Here is a 16,294-nt window from a genome sequence, read left to right on the forward strand (position 1 = left end):
AAGGGAGACTCTTTATACATTGTTAGGGTAGGAAGGTTTTCTTATTTTTAACTTCCAGTGGGCTTTGTAGGTTTTAATTTTGCATCCTACATTTGAATTTAGATTATATTCTCTTTCACCATGTCCTGTATATGTGCATTATGCTTGATCCATGTGTAAAGCCTGTCCAGTCCTTGGACAAGCTCACTGCCGTCAGTAGGCATCTTGGTCTACCTGGGCAGATGGCAGCAGACTCAGGGAGGGTGGCTCTTAGCTTGTTACATTCCTCATGGTGAAGCATATTGGACCATTTTGATCGGTCATGTCGTGTGCCAGCAAAGGAGCTTGCCCTCCTTCCCTGTCTTCTCTCCTTTCTGGCTCTCTGTCGTACCCCCCACCACTGCACTGCTAATTATTCCTGCCACTACACTAACCACCTCCTGAATGCTCCAAATGATGTTCCCTCTGTCTGCAACTAAACTCCTACAGCTTCAGAATGAAAATGAGCCAGAGGAAATGGCCCATAGACCTTCTTAATTCATGTCTTTCTCATGTCTACCACTTATTACTCCCATCTTGTATGTGTGGTGTGGAAATTATAGAGCAAAATCAGACTTTGGTGCAGTCAGTTATCTACTGTGTAACCAATGGCTCTCTTGTGTGTGTTTGCTTTTTCTTTTTGCAAGATGTAATTGAGTTTAATAAGTTACTTTGCCCTGTAGCCTAGCCTTCATAATTGCAGCTGCAGGGGTGGACAAATGATAAATCCATTAGCAAGCCCACCGGATAAGTGAGAGCTCCTATGTGCTTGATCATTCCTGTGTTTTGGGAGGCGATTGTGTAGCCATAGTCCTTATCTTTCCTGAAAAATTTAATGTAGCACATCACATTTGCAAGGTGCTTTCTCCTGTCCTCACATATCAAGTAAACGATATTATGCAAGTCTGGCTAGCATCTCTTTTTTTTCTTGATATGTTTGAATGCGAGGTAGAATGTAGTAAGCCGGATGTGCTGCACTTTATTTTGTTCAGTTTTATCAGTGTTTCCGCACACCTGCACGTTCCTGATTGTGAAAAGATCTTCTGAAATTCGTGTATGATCTGACCATCAGCCCGATCACTTTTCGTCAGTTGTCTAGTGCAGCATTGAGGTAAATCGCATCACTGTGAAGTGCATTATGGTTAAACATACACACCAAATGAAAACTTTTTTTTGCAAAACTGATTTTTAAAAGTCAGTAGGAAGTTTGGTTATTTTTTTTTCTCTGACTCTTGAACCTGCTTGCTCTCTTGACAACCACAAATAAAAACTAATTGCCCAGACACAAAATTTGCTTGTCCCAGGTGCCTAGGCTAGTGATTTTCCCACCCCTGAACTGTGTCGCATGAAGGTCTACAGAAAAGGACTAGGTGAGATTGACAATGCTTGAAATAACATGTATCTTTGTAATGACATGTCAATTGTATTTTTTCAATAAGATAAAAAACTAACATATAGAAGTAGTCTTAAGGCTAGTCAGAACATCCATAGTTCAGCATAGTTCAAGTGTTTGTACTGCTGCTTCAGTTTACTGGTTCAAAGCATTTGCCATTGAGTTGCAAAAGATCATTGATTCCTAAGAAGGTCTGAGTCATCAAATATTCTTGGCCATATTATTACAAGTGTTGTAGTAATTCATTAACTGACAGTTTATGATTTCTTCCAGTTCGACCGCATTGATCCTCTAAAATGCTACAGCTGTATTGAGTTTCCCTGAAGAAATTCTAATTTGCATCTCTGTACTCATCTGGCCAGGATATTTTTTGAGCTCCACAAATACTATATTTTAATGTGAAAAATGTGTTGGATCACACGGTGGTGTGAGTTAGAGGATCGTCTTTGATATGCATAAATTTGAAATTAGCTGATTTTTTATTGTAGATTTACTGTTCCTATTTTCATACAGGAAACTAATGTGAATATAGAGTGGCATTTATGAATAATGGATGGTTGAAACAGATGAAGATGTAGCTTAAGCTTACATTCCACACTCTTATACACACTCTTATACACATCCTGCAGATGCAGGTCAAGAGCTTCAGTTAATGTTCACATCAAACATGAGAATGGGGGAAAGTGTGACCTTAGTGACTTTGACCGTAGCATGTTTGTTGGTGCAAGACAGGCTGCTTTGTGTGTTTCAGAAACTGCTGATCTCCTGTGATTTTCACTCGTAGTTTCTAGACAGTCCATACAGGAGTTTTTTTTGTTTTTTTTTGGACTGTTACGGCCAAAAATGCTTGATTTTGCTGCAGCTTTTTTTTTTCTTTTTTCTAAAATTTGCAATACAATTTGCTGAGTTTTTGTGAGGTGTTTTTTTGTGGGAAAACTACTTGAATTGGCGAAATTGCAATCGCACAAAATTGTTTTCCATGGTCTTTCGCAGTGATGTTGGTTGGTAAATGAGACATTTTAGCTGTACTCATGTTTGACGCACATGAATTGAAGAGGGCTTTGGTTGAATGTGCGTTGTGATGACATCACATGACGCGTCTTGGCCCAAACCTACGGAAAATATGTGTTAATTTTGAAAAATTGCAGGCTCCTGTGAGTATGAGTTTTCTTGATTTTGCATTAATTTCTGAAATTGCAAAATCCTGGAGGGACTGTCTAGACTTTATACATAATGGTGTGAAGAAAAAATAACATCCATTGAGCGGCAGTTCTGTGACTGGAAACTGCTTGTTGATGAGAGAAGTCAGGAGAATGGCCAGATTGGTTTGAGCTGAAAGAAAAGCTAAAGTCACATAATCATTTGTTATAACCATGGTGAGCAGAAACACAGCACAGAACATAAAATGCTCCTGACTTTGTTGCAGTTGGGCTAGAACAGAGACCACACTGGGTTCCACTCCTGGAAAAACAGATATTTTAGGCTACAGTGGACACAGTCTCTTTTTTCTCTCTCTTTAAAGTTAATAAGAAAAAAGGCAGCGGTCATGGTAGCAAGAATCCACAACGTCCTCTGTCCTGAAAAATTTCCTGTGTCAGAAAAACCTAAAGTTATAGCAATAACTCTAACTGTTCATCGCTGACATTGGAAATGCAAACCTAAAAGTCTCCCAACAGAAAACCTGACCGTCTCAAGAATTACACGTTTTAAAGCCATTTGTAGAGCATCCACCATTAAGGCCCCTGTGGAAGTTGTTACAATAGAAACTAAAAATAATATATCAGAATGAACATATTAATATACAGTAAACCTTGCAGCCAAACTAATGTCAGAGCTGCAGTTATAGAAAATTAATCAACAAATTCTGACCAATTAGATTTGAGCATTCAACAGTGCTGTGCTTTAACTCACAATAACAATTTTCAAAAACAAAATGACTTCTCCAGACTTTAGGATAGTTCTAATGAACTATTCATGCAAAGTAAATTCTGTGTTGTTTTGTTTGTGATGAAGCAATTTGTTTCACGATGCTCAGCTTCTGTATTGCATGTTGAGAGGTCTCCATTGCATCACACTGAACAGATCACACTGCTTTTCCGTATAGTGTTAATTCCCAAACACAAATATCATCTGGACCTGCAAAGCTACAGTAAAGGAAACAGCCCTCCCATTTAGGGAAGAGGAACATGTTCTAGGTACAAGCCAGTTATTTTGATCTAGTGAAGCGTGTAATTAGAGATGTGCTGAGGTGGGATTTGCTGTCTTTTTCATTTGGGCATGGCCCAGAAGGATTCTTGTCTATTACAGACATTGTGTTGATTCCACACTGTGTCACTGTGGATTTTGTAATGTTCAGGATTGTTTGAGACAATCTATCATTCATATAGTGATGCCTCAGATCCATCAGGGTACATACACACAAGTAGAATTACAGTGCTTGGGATTTTATGTTGAGATGCATCGAAACTGGCCAGAATTATACTTTAGGTACGCACTTTAAAATTCTTGTATGTATACATGACTAATAATAAGAATATTAGAGAGGAATTATGAAATCCATTTTCACCACTGAGAAGTAACTGAGCCATGAAATGTTATGGACTCTGAAAGTTTCTGTAGTTTAGCAGCCTACTATGATAGATATGTAGATAATAATGGCTCAAATCATACAGATTGTCTTATAGACATCAACACTCTCACAAGCCAATTTTTAGACAATTCAATATGTATCATATATTTCTGTATAAGGGGCACACGGTGGCTTAGTGGTTAGCACGTTCGCCTAACACCTCCAGTGGTCGAGTTCCGTGTGAGTGTGTATGTGATTGTGTCCTGCAATGGACTGGCACCCTGTCCAGGGTGTACACCGCCTTGTGCCCGATGCTGCCTGGGATAGGCTCCAGGTTCCCTGTGACCCTGAAAAGGAGTAGGTGGTAGAAGATGGATGGATGGATGGATATTTCTGTATAGTATGTGCAAATATATTTCTCAGCGCAAAGAGAAGAACTCACTGCAGTGTTGATTAATCTGAAGGATTTAATTAATTTCGTTCTGCTTGGCCATCAGACCTGGAGATGAGACAGGCTATAGTTATTTGTGTGCGTGCGTGTGTGTGTATGTGTGTGTGTGTGTGTGTGTGTGTGTGTGTGTGAATGTGATTTGCAGAGCCCTGAAGTGTCCTGTCCTTCATGCAACATGTCTGAGTGCACACAGCATGACCATGTCCACAAGCCTCCTTGAAAGCACACGTAGGACACAGAGTAGCAACTTTTCCTAAAGTCCATGTCCTTAGGACATCTGCCATGACTTCATCTGTTGAGATTCTGTCAACATCTGTTCAGTTTTAAGACATCTGTTCATTTTTTGTTATACCTTTAGGCCCAGTATTTTTTCCAAATGTTTCACGTATTAGCAAATTATTTGATTTTGTCTGTATTACAGTAGTTACAGTAGCATTACAGTACATCTTTAAACCACCTTCCTCCCAATTTGGTAATTTGTCAATTCCCAACCACTAGCTAGCTCTCCCATATCCTGTGCCATGTATTTCCATACTTCTAAATATTTCAATTAAATAATTTGAATAATTTAAATCACAATGATGTGATCCATCCAGTTTCATTGTATTATCTGAAGAAAAACGGATTTAAAAATCAGATCTTACATCACTTCCTCTTTGTATCACAATTTTCAACAAAGAGTAGAAGCACACAGACGTGTACATATGCATGCTGGCATAAACGGAAACACACAGACACTCAGCACACACTGTAGCTCATGTTGAACGCACAAACAGCCACCTTTAGTCGGGTTAATGCTGCATCCACCACTGCAGTGGCCGCTGTTTCTCAACTCCATCACCATGGAAACTGGAGCATCAGCTGCACCAACATGGGAATGGCGAGATTCGTTTCACAAGGGTGACGGTGGCAGTCCGTTTGTTAAATCTTACTTGCATAGCAGTGTTATGGGCATTTGTAGCAGGATTGTATGCGAGGACTGCCGTGATGGTTTTGCATTTTGGCTCTGGTGTGTGTGGCCCTTCCTCAAGCAGCTCCTTACTGAGTCACCTTGAGTTGACCTTGCTCCTCAGCCAGTGCTTTGTGGACAGCACTAATCTCACTGCAGCTGTCTGAGAAGGAGAAGAAGACAAACTCTGTGCTATTCAAGCACTCTATTAGCTCTAACACAACCATCTTTTTTTCTAACTGACAGAGCATGGATCCATCCAAGAGCCAGCTTCCGTCCGTGACGCTGATTGTGGGCTGTGGGGTCTCCTCACTCACACTCCTGCTCCTCATCATCATCTACGTCTCTGTGTGGAGGTACGCAGCAGCTTGAAAAAGGGCAGAAAGGGGATTATTTAAAGCAGAAAGCAAATGAGAACGAAGTATGTATATGTGTATATGCATAGAAGATCTGCATGCTTGTGTATATATCATGTATGTTCCCTGGTCTCCCACAATGAAACTGACAAAAAGATGGAGAAAGCAGACAGATCACACATATTCAGTATCAGCATTAAGCTTTACTAACCTTTCCAAGCAATAGATTTTTGTCTCTTAATTGTATTTCAAATATTTGAAGGTTTTATAGGATATACTGTATTTTTCAGGATGAAAAGTATATGATGATTGTTATAGCGCTGTTCTTCAGTACACTATGATAATTTCATACGTTTTAGAGTTTTAGTGTGGGTATATTCAACAGGGAACCTGTGGGCTAGACACAATACAATTTGCATTTAATATAATAAGTAGGGAAAAAATATTCACATAAAACAATGAACTGCTGAACAATTTTTCTCCAAAATGTCCCATTTTTCTGGAAACTGTACTATGTTACACTTTTAATACATCTATAAATATAAGCAAAGTGCACTGCAATTACTGTACACCTTGCAGTTAAATAGCCCTGACTTATTCATCAAAGTCAAATAGTCCTAATTAACAGCGCCAGTCAACCAAAGAACAATCAAACAGCTCATGCAAAACATGCTGAGAGCACACAGCAATTTCAGATTTCTGCTGAGTATCTTTTGAGCATGCTGGTGAATCATAGGCATTCACACAGTTTGACAAATGCACGTTGTGCAGCCATATTTTTAATGACCATGTCATTAAAAAAAAACTCTTCACCCATATATTTGAAGCAGTATTTGTATATCATAATATGCTATGCTGTACATGATAGATCATTCTAGGGCTTCATACCATGCATCTAAAATAATAACTTATGAACACTTTGGGCTCAATGAGTTTTGGACAGTGTTTGTAAGTCCAAATGATAATATTTATGTAATAATATTTAGGCAGGTACAGTTGTCTGCATTCAGACATGGCTTACATAAGTGCTTAAGCAGATTTTTTGGGTGGCCCATTCAAAATATTAAAAATAGTTTTTTTAATAGCATCTACACCACTGCCTTTAAGGCTGAAGAAAAAAAACGGGATAGAAAATGCAGACAGATTAAGAAAAATCAACTTAAGTTCAGTCTTACTGAGAAACAGTGTTACTGAGACACACCTCTTTTTTTTGACAAACTTTGCATTACGCACACAAAGTGTCAAGGACAGCATGTCTATTACATCTGAGGATGCAATTTCTGTATAAGCTCCTCATTGCGCAACTGTGAACATGGCTGTTTATGAATATCATCATGGTATCTGCTGCCTGGATGAGTCATTGTGTGGAGGCTGCAGATTTTTCTAAGCAGAGTTTCTCTCTTCTCCTGAAGGTACATCCGATCTGAACGCTCAGTCATTCTCATCAACTTCTGCCTGTCCATCATCTCCTCAAATGCACTAATCCTCATTGGTCAAACTCAGACACGAAACAAGGTAACTGCTATAGGAAACAAGCACACACACACAAATACACATACAATTCACTCTACAATCCTTAAAAGCAAGTTGTCTCTTTCTGTTCCTCTCCACGACAGGTTGTTTGTACTCTTGTGGCTGCTTTTCTGCACTTCTTCTTTCTCTCCTCCTTCTGTTGGGTTCTGACGGAGGCCTGGCAGTCTTATATGGCTGTGACTGGCCGTTTGAGAAACCGTATCATACGCAAACGCTTCCTCTGCTTGGGATGGGGTGAGCTCTGTCTGTCTGCTCTATATTTAGCTGTCTTTAACCAGTGTTCACAGCTATCTTCAATTTATTTTCTCAGACACAAACTAGGCACTCCATTCGTAGTCTGGACTACCAAGCAGGCCAGCCTAAGAGACCTTTTTTTATTCACTGACTAAACGCACATGTACAGGAGTCACCAGAGAGATACTGGAATAGTGATAGACAGTTAAAGTGTGGACCAACAATCCAACAGTAATCTTAGAGATGAAGAGTCGCAAGGACTGCATTCTGCTGGGATTTTCCCCCGTTTGTCTCTCACCCACCTCTCCTTTATCACACAACAGCTACCGACACACTCAGAGGAAAGCACTATCTACACTTTTCCTCATACAACCCCAATTCCGAAAAAATTGGGACAGTAGGGGAAATGCTAATTAAAAACAAAGAGGAGTGATGTGTAAATGTACTTTGACTTGTATTTAAACAAAAATCGTATAAAGACAAGGAATTTGATGTTTTACCTAATCAACTGCATAGTATTTTGCATGCAACACGTTCCAAATAAGTTGAAATAAGAAGATGATGTGAAACAGGTGAGGCAATTGTCTAATCATAGTATATAAGGAGCCTCCAAAAAAGGCCTAGTTCATCAAGAGCAAGGATGGGTCGAGGCTCACCAATCTGCCAACAAATGCATCAGCGAATATTCCAACTGAGCCCAGATTCTTCTCCATGCATTTTTCCAGCTCAGCTAGTTTTGTTTAATGGACACTGAGGTAAGTTAGCTGTCAGTGTATGCCATGATCAGAAAAAGTTGGATTTATCATAAAACTTGCCTTGTGTGTTGTCACTGTTTATAGGACTACCAGACAGATAAAATCGAAAACTTTTCTAACTAGGCTAGTTTGGTGTTACTAGTCAAGTGGAGATACAACTAAGCTATGGGTTTAGCTGCTACAGTGCCATGCAAAGTACATTATTTTCCATATGCGCTGCTCATATCATGTTCCCATAAACTGGAACTCATGTAGACATTTACACACCTTGCTTTCCTGCTCAGCATCAGAGGATGTTAGCGTATCAGTTTCAACCCCTTTAATGGTTTTAAGAAAAAATCAGTATATATCAATTTTTCCTTACACTGACTGTGTGAGCTAGCATTTGGCAGAATTGAGACCTGTCAGCCAATAAGGCACGAGTGTTTCCATGTATTTTCCTGTAAACCTTCTCTGATTGGTCTCGCCTTGGTTCACTGAAGATATAAAGGTAAAATCTTCTTTTACTGGCATTCAGTTATGTAGTGACAAACCACTCCATGTGGATAACTATGCAAGGCTAAAGAAAACATCTTTAGGGCTACAGCCCCGAATACCCAGACAAGGCTACGCCCCTGCCGAAAACAACTTCTGAATGCGCTTGATCTCCAATCGCTCAGACGTAATTTTCTTAAAAACCATCACGAGTCGGTAATAGATATCCTGACATGGGCTCTGGAATACTTTGGTAAACCTTTGTCAGTCAACACCATTCTCTGCTGCATCCACAAATGCAAGTTAAGGCTTTACTATGCAAAGCAGAAGCCATACATCAACACTGTCCAGAAGCACCGCTGACTTCTCTGGGCTCAGTCTCATCTGAAATGGACAGTAGCACAGTGGAATTGTGCTTTGTGGTCCAACGAGTCAACATTTCAAATAGTTTTCGGGAAAAAACAGCCGTCGTTTTCTCCGGGCCAAAGAGGAAAATGACCATCCAAGCTCTTATCAGCATCAGGTCCAAAAGCCAGTGTCTGTCATGATATGGGACTGTGTCAGTGCCGATGGCATGGGTAAGTTGCACATCTGTAAGGGCACCATTAATGCAGAAAGATATGTACACATTGTGGAGCAACATATGCTACCATCCAGAGCAGGGCAACGCCAAACCACATTCTCCCTGGATTACAATGGTTGCGTAGGCATAGAGTGCGGGAGCTAGTATGGCCGGCCTGCAGTCCAGACCTGTCTCCGATTGAGAATGTGTGGTGCATTATGAAGCGCAAAATAAGGAAACAAAGGCCTCATACAGTTGTGCAGCTGAAGAAATGCATCATGGATGAATGGGGGAAAAGTCTGCTTGCTAAACTTAACCAAATGGTGACTTCAGCGCCGAAATGCTTAATAAATGTTATAAAAAGAAAAGGTGATGTTACACAGTGGTAAACAGTCGACGGTCCCAATTTTTTTGGAGTGTGTTGCAGTCATCAGATTTGAAATGAGTATATTTTCAAAAATAAATTCACAAAGTAAAAGATCAAATAATGTGCTAATAATTTGTTTTCAATATAGTACAGGGTGCATTTGTATTTATTTTTTTGCATTTTCCATACTGTCCCAACTTTTCCAGAATTGGGGTTGTACATGAGGTCACAGATGTCCACAATTGGCCACTATTGGTGTGATTGACAGGGGAGAGAGCGTATACCATCCCTACAACCCAGAGAGCATGGCTAATTTTGCTCTCTTGGCTCCCAGCTGGCTGTGGCATTGTTGGGAATCAAACTCTCGATTTCCCAAAAGTAGTGCATTATTTTGACAAATTCTACCTGGGCGAATTGCATGTTCTAATCATTGCTAGTAGTTGTTACTTCTAAACAGTCCAAATAGTATTAATAAAGAGGATAATACAGTGTTTTCAAGTAATGTGAAAACCAAGTAAGGTTCTGTGTAGGGCTGCAACTAAAGATTATATTGATAATCAAGTAATCTGTTGATTATTTCTTCGATTAATTGATTAGTTGGATTAAAAGCCCAATTTTTATTTTCTGTATTTTTCAAAAAACGTTATTTCACATTCTGCCCAATGTTTCCCTTCAAACATTGTGCCTTTTGCTTTACCTTACCTTTGTGTAAAATGGAAATACTGGCACGAAATTCAAACATTTACAGATAAGGATATAAAGGTAAAAATGTAATTTCTGCAGTGAAGAAAACATGTCTGGAACACATTAAACAGCACACAAACATCTGTCACAGCATCTGACATGACAAGCCACGTTAATACAGTTACGAGTTTGTTTGAAGCAATTAATATAAAACATTCTCATGTTTTGGACAACCCGGATTGTGTACTTTTCACACAACACCTCACTCTGTGACCGCCGCTGTCTTTCAGATGTGTTTATTCATAGAAATGCGTTTTTCACCATTGTAAAGTGATGTCACTGATGGTGGTTATCCACAGTAACGTCACAGACTCAACTAATTGATAAAGAAATTCATTGTCAATTATTTTAGTTATTGATTATTACCGATTTTACCGCTTAGTTTTTGCAGCTCTGGTTTGGTGTTTTGTCATTCTTGCTATATGATTGTGAATGACTTTATTAGACATGCCTGTCTTGTTAAAATTTAGGCATATGTATTATTATCCAGTAGATCTTGTCTAATCATTCTTCTCCCTTTATTTTCTAAAGGCTTACCTGCTCTTGTTGTGGCCATCTCTGTTGGCTTTACCAAGGCTAAAGGATATGGTACTGTTAACTAGTAAGTCTACTTCTCACATAGCCTTTGCAGTATGTTGCACCCTTTTCACACTTATTCAATAACACGGAATGGATTCCTGGATTTAATGTTTCACAAACATGCAGACTTCTTCTTCTGTAATGGATCATACATCCTCTGTCTTAAATGACCTTTCTCAGTCTGACCAGTTCTTCTTCCCTTCCCTTCCCTGTCCACCTTTTTTCCCTTTTTTAACTTCTCTCTCTCCCTCTTTCTCTCTTTCATCTCTCTCTCTCTCTCTCTCTCTCTCTCTCTCTCTCTCTCTCTCTCTCTCTCTATCTCTCTCTGTTTCTCCTTGTTTCTCCCTACCCTGCTAGCTGCTGGTTGTCTCTGGAAGGAGGGCTCTTGTACGCATTTGTGGGACCAGCTGCAGCTGTAGTCTTGGTACTTTCTTGGTCCTTGATTTCCTGTTTCAGAGAGAGATTTCTTCTCAGCTCTCACCTAGCCAGCTGCTAAAAATGTACAATTCTTTGGGGCAGGCAATGAGACTTTTGATAGATAAATGGATGGAGGGATAAATAGACAATCCTTATTTGCTTATCAATAAGTGGCCTTTAAGTTAGCTAAAACACTATTCCCAGAAAGCCTGTAGCACAATATCTGGTAGAAATCATTTATGGATTTAGGTGTCTGTTTAAACAAAACAGCGTAGACTAATCTCTATAATTGAATCTAGAGAGTTAATCTCTGCTTTGTGTAATCATGCTTGGTGCCAGTTATATTTTATCAGTGCATGTGTTTTGTCTTGTGAATGTCCATTCACCTCTGTGTTCTCTCTTCTCCAGGTTAACATGGTTATCGGGATTCTGGTTTTTAACAAACTGGTGTCCAAAGACGGCATTACTGATATGAAACTGAAAGAGAGGGCAGGGTATGCCTAATATCACACATCCATCAAAGCTGCAGAGCATATAGGCTCAGCAGCCAGACCTCTGTCTCTCTTCCTGCAAAGACTGCACATAGGAAAAGTGGATTAGTCACTGATCAAGTCAAAGAGCAAACTAGGAGAGGGAGGGATGAAGAGTGAAGACGGACAGCGTGAAAGAGAGTCCTGGATTGAAACAGAATAAAAAGGTCAAGACAAAAATATGCATCATTTGTTCTAGCAAAGCAGTAGGAATAATTTAATGCTCACTAATGGATGAAAGTAGACAAAAGACATCAGGAAGGAAGTGAGGGGGTAGAGACAGTGGAGAGATCAGAGAGGACTGGCTGTTGATCCTTTCAAAAGCAACATAGCATGCATAAATGGCCTTGCATTCCTTTGATTGATTGATTTTTTTTCAATCTGTATCCCCAGCTTCTCTTAATTTCCGGTGGTGCTATTTGCAGTAGATGTTCTAAATTTGTACATGTCCATGGCTGTTTTTTTTTTTTTTGTTCTTTGTTTGTTTGTTTGTTTGTTTTATGGGAATGGTTGTTCAAAGGAAAGCAGTCAAGCCCAGCAAAGGCAAACATAAAACAACAATGCACTAACATTTCATATATCTAATCAATATAGTTCAGCCTGAGCAGTTTTCCCATTACCTTTCATTGATTAAAATAAGTTTTAAATCATATAACATAAAGGGGCTACTGATCATAATGTGAACTGAGAATCATTATTATAGTCTTAAATATAGTGCTGTATGGATTTGTTATATTGTCTAACTTTATGCTTGTACAATCACGACAGTTATACTGTTGTGGTTATGGATCATTAATACCATTACCAAATAATCAGTTACTCCCATAGTCATTTATGTTATAGCATTTATTTTTGACACTGGACTGCTCATTCTGATATTAATTTCCTTTCTGGGCACCAGCTTATGTTTGCCTGCAGGCTGCTGCGTGGCCGTCACTGCCATTGTTTCTGCATCCAGTAGCTTTATGTTTCTCCTTTCATTTTTGTCAAAACACAAGTGTGTCTGTCTGTGCAATGATATTTATGACAGATTTATTTATTTATTTACTTACTTACTTTTTGTGCCAGGGTTACCACAGCATCCCCCTTTGCTCCCACTCAGGGCTGATCTTTCTGCCTACCTGGGCACTGATTGGCACAGACAAAGGCCCCTCAGATCACCTTGATACTTTGACTAATGTCAATATTACTAGATCTTGGTAGGGTACTTAGATTAATTCTCAGACTTTTTCCACAGTCCATTTGACAGATTAAGTGGCTCTTGAGGCTTTGATTTGATTATTCAAAATTTAGCAATGTCAAATTAAAGAATGCAAATTAATCCAGAAATGAGACCAGGAGGTACATTTAAATTAATCTCTCTCTCTCTCTCTCTCTCTCTCTCTCTCTCTCTCTCTCTCTCTCTCTTTCTCTCTCTGTCTCTCTCTCCCCTGCTCTGTGTATGTGCGTGTCGTTGAATTTCAGAAGGACATCTATTCCTTCAAAGGCTCCCTCTCCCCCTCTGTCTCTCCCTTGGCCTCATTGAGGTTCAAATCCATAGCATGCTTAATTAAAATAATGAATGTGTGCTGTGCCTAATTAAGCACAGTGCAGAACCTACACATGGCTAGTGTGCTAACCTCAGAGATTTGGCAATGCAGGTTGGGATTTTTTTTAATGAAAAGGATTACAAAAAAAGAAATATAGAAAAGGCCAGACTAATGATATGCATTGTTACCATACAGAACTTTAAAGGTGAATATTATTAGGCAGTTTCAATTGCAATGCCAGCATATGGTACAGAAATGATTTCTCAGAGACACTTTATTTTTATACACTTTGGTGATTACTAAACCAACACAGAAGATAGACAGAATAAAACAATGTGAACATCTCACATATATTAAGCAAACTATTGAGTTATTATAGATAAGCGTAAACTTGAGCAGCACTTGAGGTCGTCAGCTGGTATTTTAGCAGATTGAACTGAGTATTTGAATAAAAAACTAGCAACGCTGCTAAATGTGTGGGGGGGAAAACTAGCAAATCCTCTGTTGCAGATTATCCAGTCACATGCATTTGTGTAAATTATTTAGCTCGAGGCAGCTCATCAGACCAGCAACTAGCTACATGGCTAGAGACAATAGATAAGAAATGGGTTTGTTTTAACAAATTTAAAAAAAAAAAAATATATATATATATATATCAATTCTGGTCTGATCAGTGAACTGATGGCATGGCTTCTGTAAAGATAAGTTGACAGTGAAAACCTTTATACATGCTATATGACCAAAAGTTTGTGGACACCTTGACAATCACACCCGTATGTGCTTTTTTGAACATTCCATTCCAGAGTTAATTCCCCTTTGCCGTTATAATAGCATCCACTTTTGGGAAGGCTTTCCGCTAGATTTTGGAGCCTGGCTGTGAGGATTTGTTTATTCAGTCACAAGAGCATTAGGGAGGTTGGGCACTGATGTCGGGCAAGAAGGCCTGGTGCACAGTCAGCATTCCAATTCATCCCAAAAGTGTTCAGTGGGGTTAAACTCAGGGCTTTGTGCAGGCCACTTTCTTACACCAAACATTGGCAAAACATGTCTTTATGGACCTCGATTTGGGCACACGGGCATTGTCATGCTGGATCAGATTTAGTTTCAGTGAAAGGAAATTTTATTGCTGCGTGTGTGCTTCCAACTTTGTGGCAACAGTCTTGGGAAGAACCACATATCAGTGTAATGGTCAGGTGTCCACAACCTTTTGGCCATTATAGTCTATGTTTAAATATGAATGGATAGGGAGTTAAAAATGAATCTTAGGGAGTTTTTCCTTGCCACCGTCGCCACTCAGTGGCTTGCTCAGTTGGGATAAATTCGTACCTTTAATATCTGTATACCATGTTGAAATTTCTGTAAAGCTGCTTTGAGACAATGTCTACTGTAAAAAGCGCTATACAAATAAAATTGAATTGAATAGGGAAGTATGCGTTTATTCACCTCACATCAAATGCCAAGTAAATATTTCTTCTTCTGTTCACAGTCTGTGGTTCTGAATTATGAAATGCCAGAGAGAAACAAACATAACCACTTCAAATTGGCTTAATTATAGCCATAAACTAGTCATACATGTTTAAGCCGTAAAAGGTAACTGTTTTCACCGATCAGTCATGTTAGTTGATTATCTTAGTCTTCATAAGCAAGTAATTTAATGTAACTGAACATTTACCAATTTTAGTTGCATAACCCTGGACTAGTGAAATGTCTGTATGAATTTATTCCCATTGTTAGTCTGCGTTTAATAATCACCTTTGATCTATTGAAAAAACTATTTTACCTTCTTAGCAATATTTTAAATGCTTTTTATTAATAGAAAGCTTGATATAATTAGAATTTCGTCAGTAGACCTGTCCACCTGGATTGATGAAGTTCCTAAGAAAGATCATAAGCCAGAAGTTTTAGTAACATGAAAATCAGGCATAAGCCTATACGACCTGGTAGAGGCTAGAAGTAGTGATGGAAAAGCAGTTACCTCCATCCCAGACTGGCTCACATGCCCTCAGGCAGATGAAACTCCTGTTGGCTTCTTTAAAATGTAGCTTTCGGAGGAGCAGGGTGGAGGGAGGATGTGTACGCTGTCTAACTGAAAAACATGACGACGGGAGATGAAGCCAGGAGTAGAGCTGTGTATTAGAGTCGATCAGCAATATGCTCCTGCAGTAAAGCTGTGTTCCTGTGCCTCTAGCCTTCACCATAAAGACTAGTAAAATGACCTTGTAATTCACAAAAACACTGATTGCTTTTTAATATCACTGCCTGCAGCCACCTTTTATTGGTTGCATTGGCCTTTAGCATGGAATTGGATTTTTGATATTATGTGGGGTTTAATCTACATGTATGCCAGCTGCAGGATCGATTCACTGGCCATGAGGCCAGCCGTATCGTGCTGATGGCTTTAATTGCTATTTTGCAAGTGGCCATTTTGTGTCTGTGGACAACAGAATGAATCACAACCGAGTAGCATTTTAGAGATAAGAGATGAGTACATAATGTTCTTTGTTTTGTTCGGTTTTTGAATGTGCCCGTCTCTGGAGATGTCACAATGAGTGACCTCATTGTGTTATATACCCATGCTAACTATATTTGTGCACGGCATTCTGAGAACAGCGAGGAAATGAAGTATACTTATAAAGATGTGGTGGCTATATTAAATGAACAGACATTTTAATTACATTTTTTATAAATTTGAATTGTTAATACTTTATTAATTTGATGCAGTGTGTGTGTGTGTGTGGGGGGGGGGGGGGGGGGGGGGGTAGGTAGGTAGGTTAAGGTGTAGGTATAGGTTTAATTAGCTACCAATGGAATTGGCAGGTCCTCATAAGGATAAG

At 39.3% G+C, this 16,294-nt stretch overlaps 1 protein-coding gene across 1 annotated transcript in view; it reads left to right on the top strand.

The window, feature by feature from the left end:
- The window catches only part of adgrb1a (adhesion G protein-coupled receptor B1a), a 95,826-nt gene that overhangs the window by 66,316 nt on the left and 13,216 nt on the right, over positions 1-16,294 (top strand). Inside the window, exons 18-23 of the mRNA XM_017486931.3 lie at positions 5,627-5,736; positions 7,149-7,251; positions 7,353-7,503; positions 10,937-11,006; positions 11,342-11,408; positions 11,810-11,895. Of these exons, the coding sequence (XP_017342420.1) occupies positions 5,627-5,736; positions 7,149-7,251; positions 7,353-7,503; positions 10,937-11,006; positions 11,342-11,408; positions 11,810-11,895 (587 nt within the window). The remainder of the gene's footprint in view (positions 1-5,626; positions 5,737-7,148; positions 7,252-7,352; positions 7,504-10,936; positions 11,007-11,341; positions 11,409-11,809; positions 11,896-16,294) is intronic.

This window comes from Ictalurus punctatus, chromosome 1 (assembly GCF_001660625.3).
Source record: "Ictalurus punctatus breed USDA103 chromosome 1, Coco_2.0, whole genome shotgun sequence".
NCBI classification, from domain to species: Eukaryota; Metazoa; Chordata; class Actinopteri; order Siluriformes; family Ictaluridae; genus Ictalurus; species Ictalurus punctatus.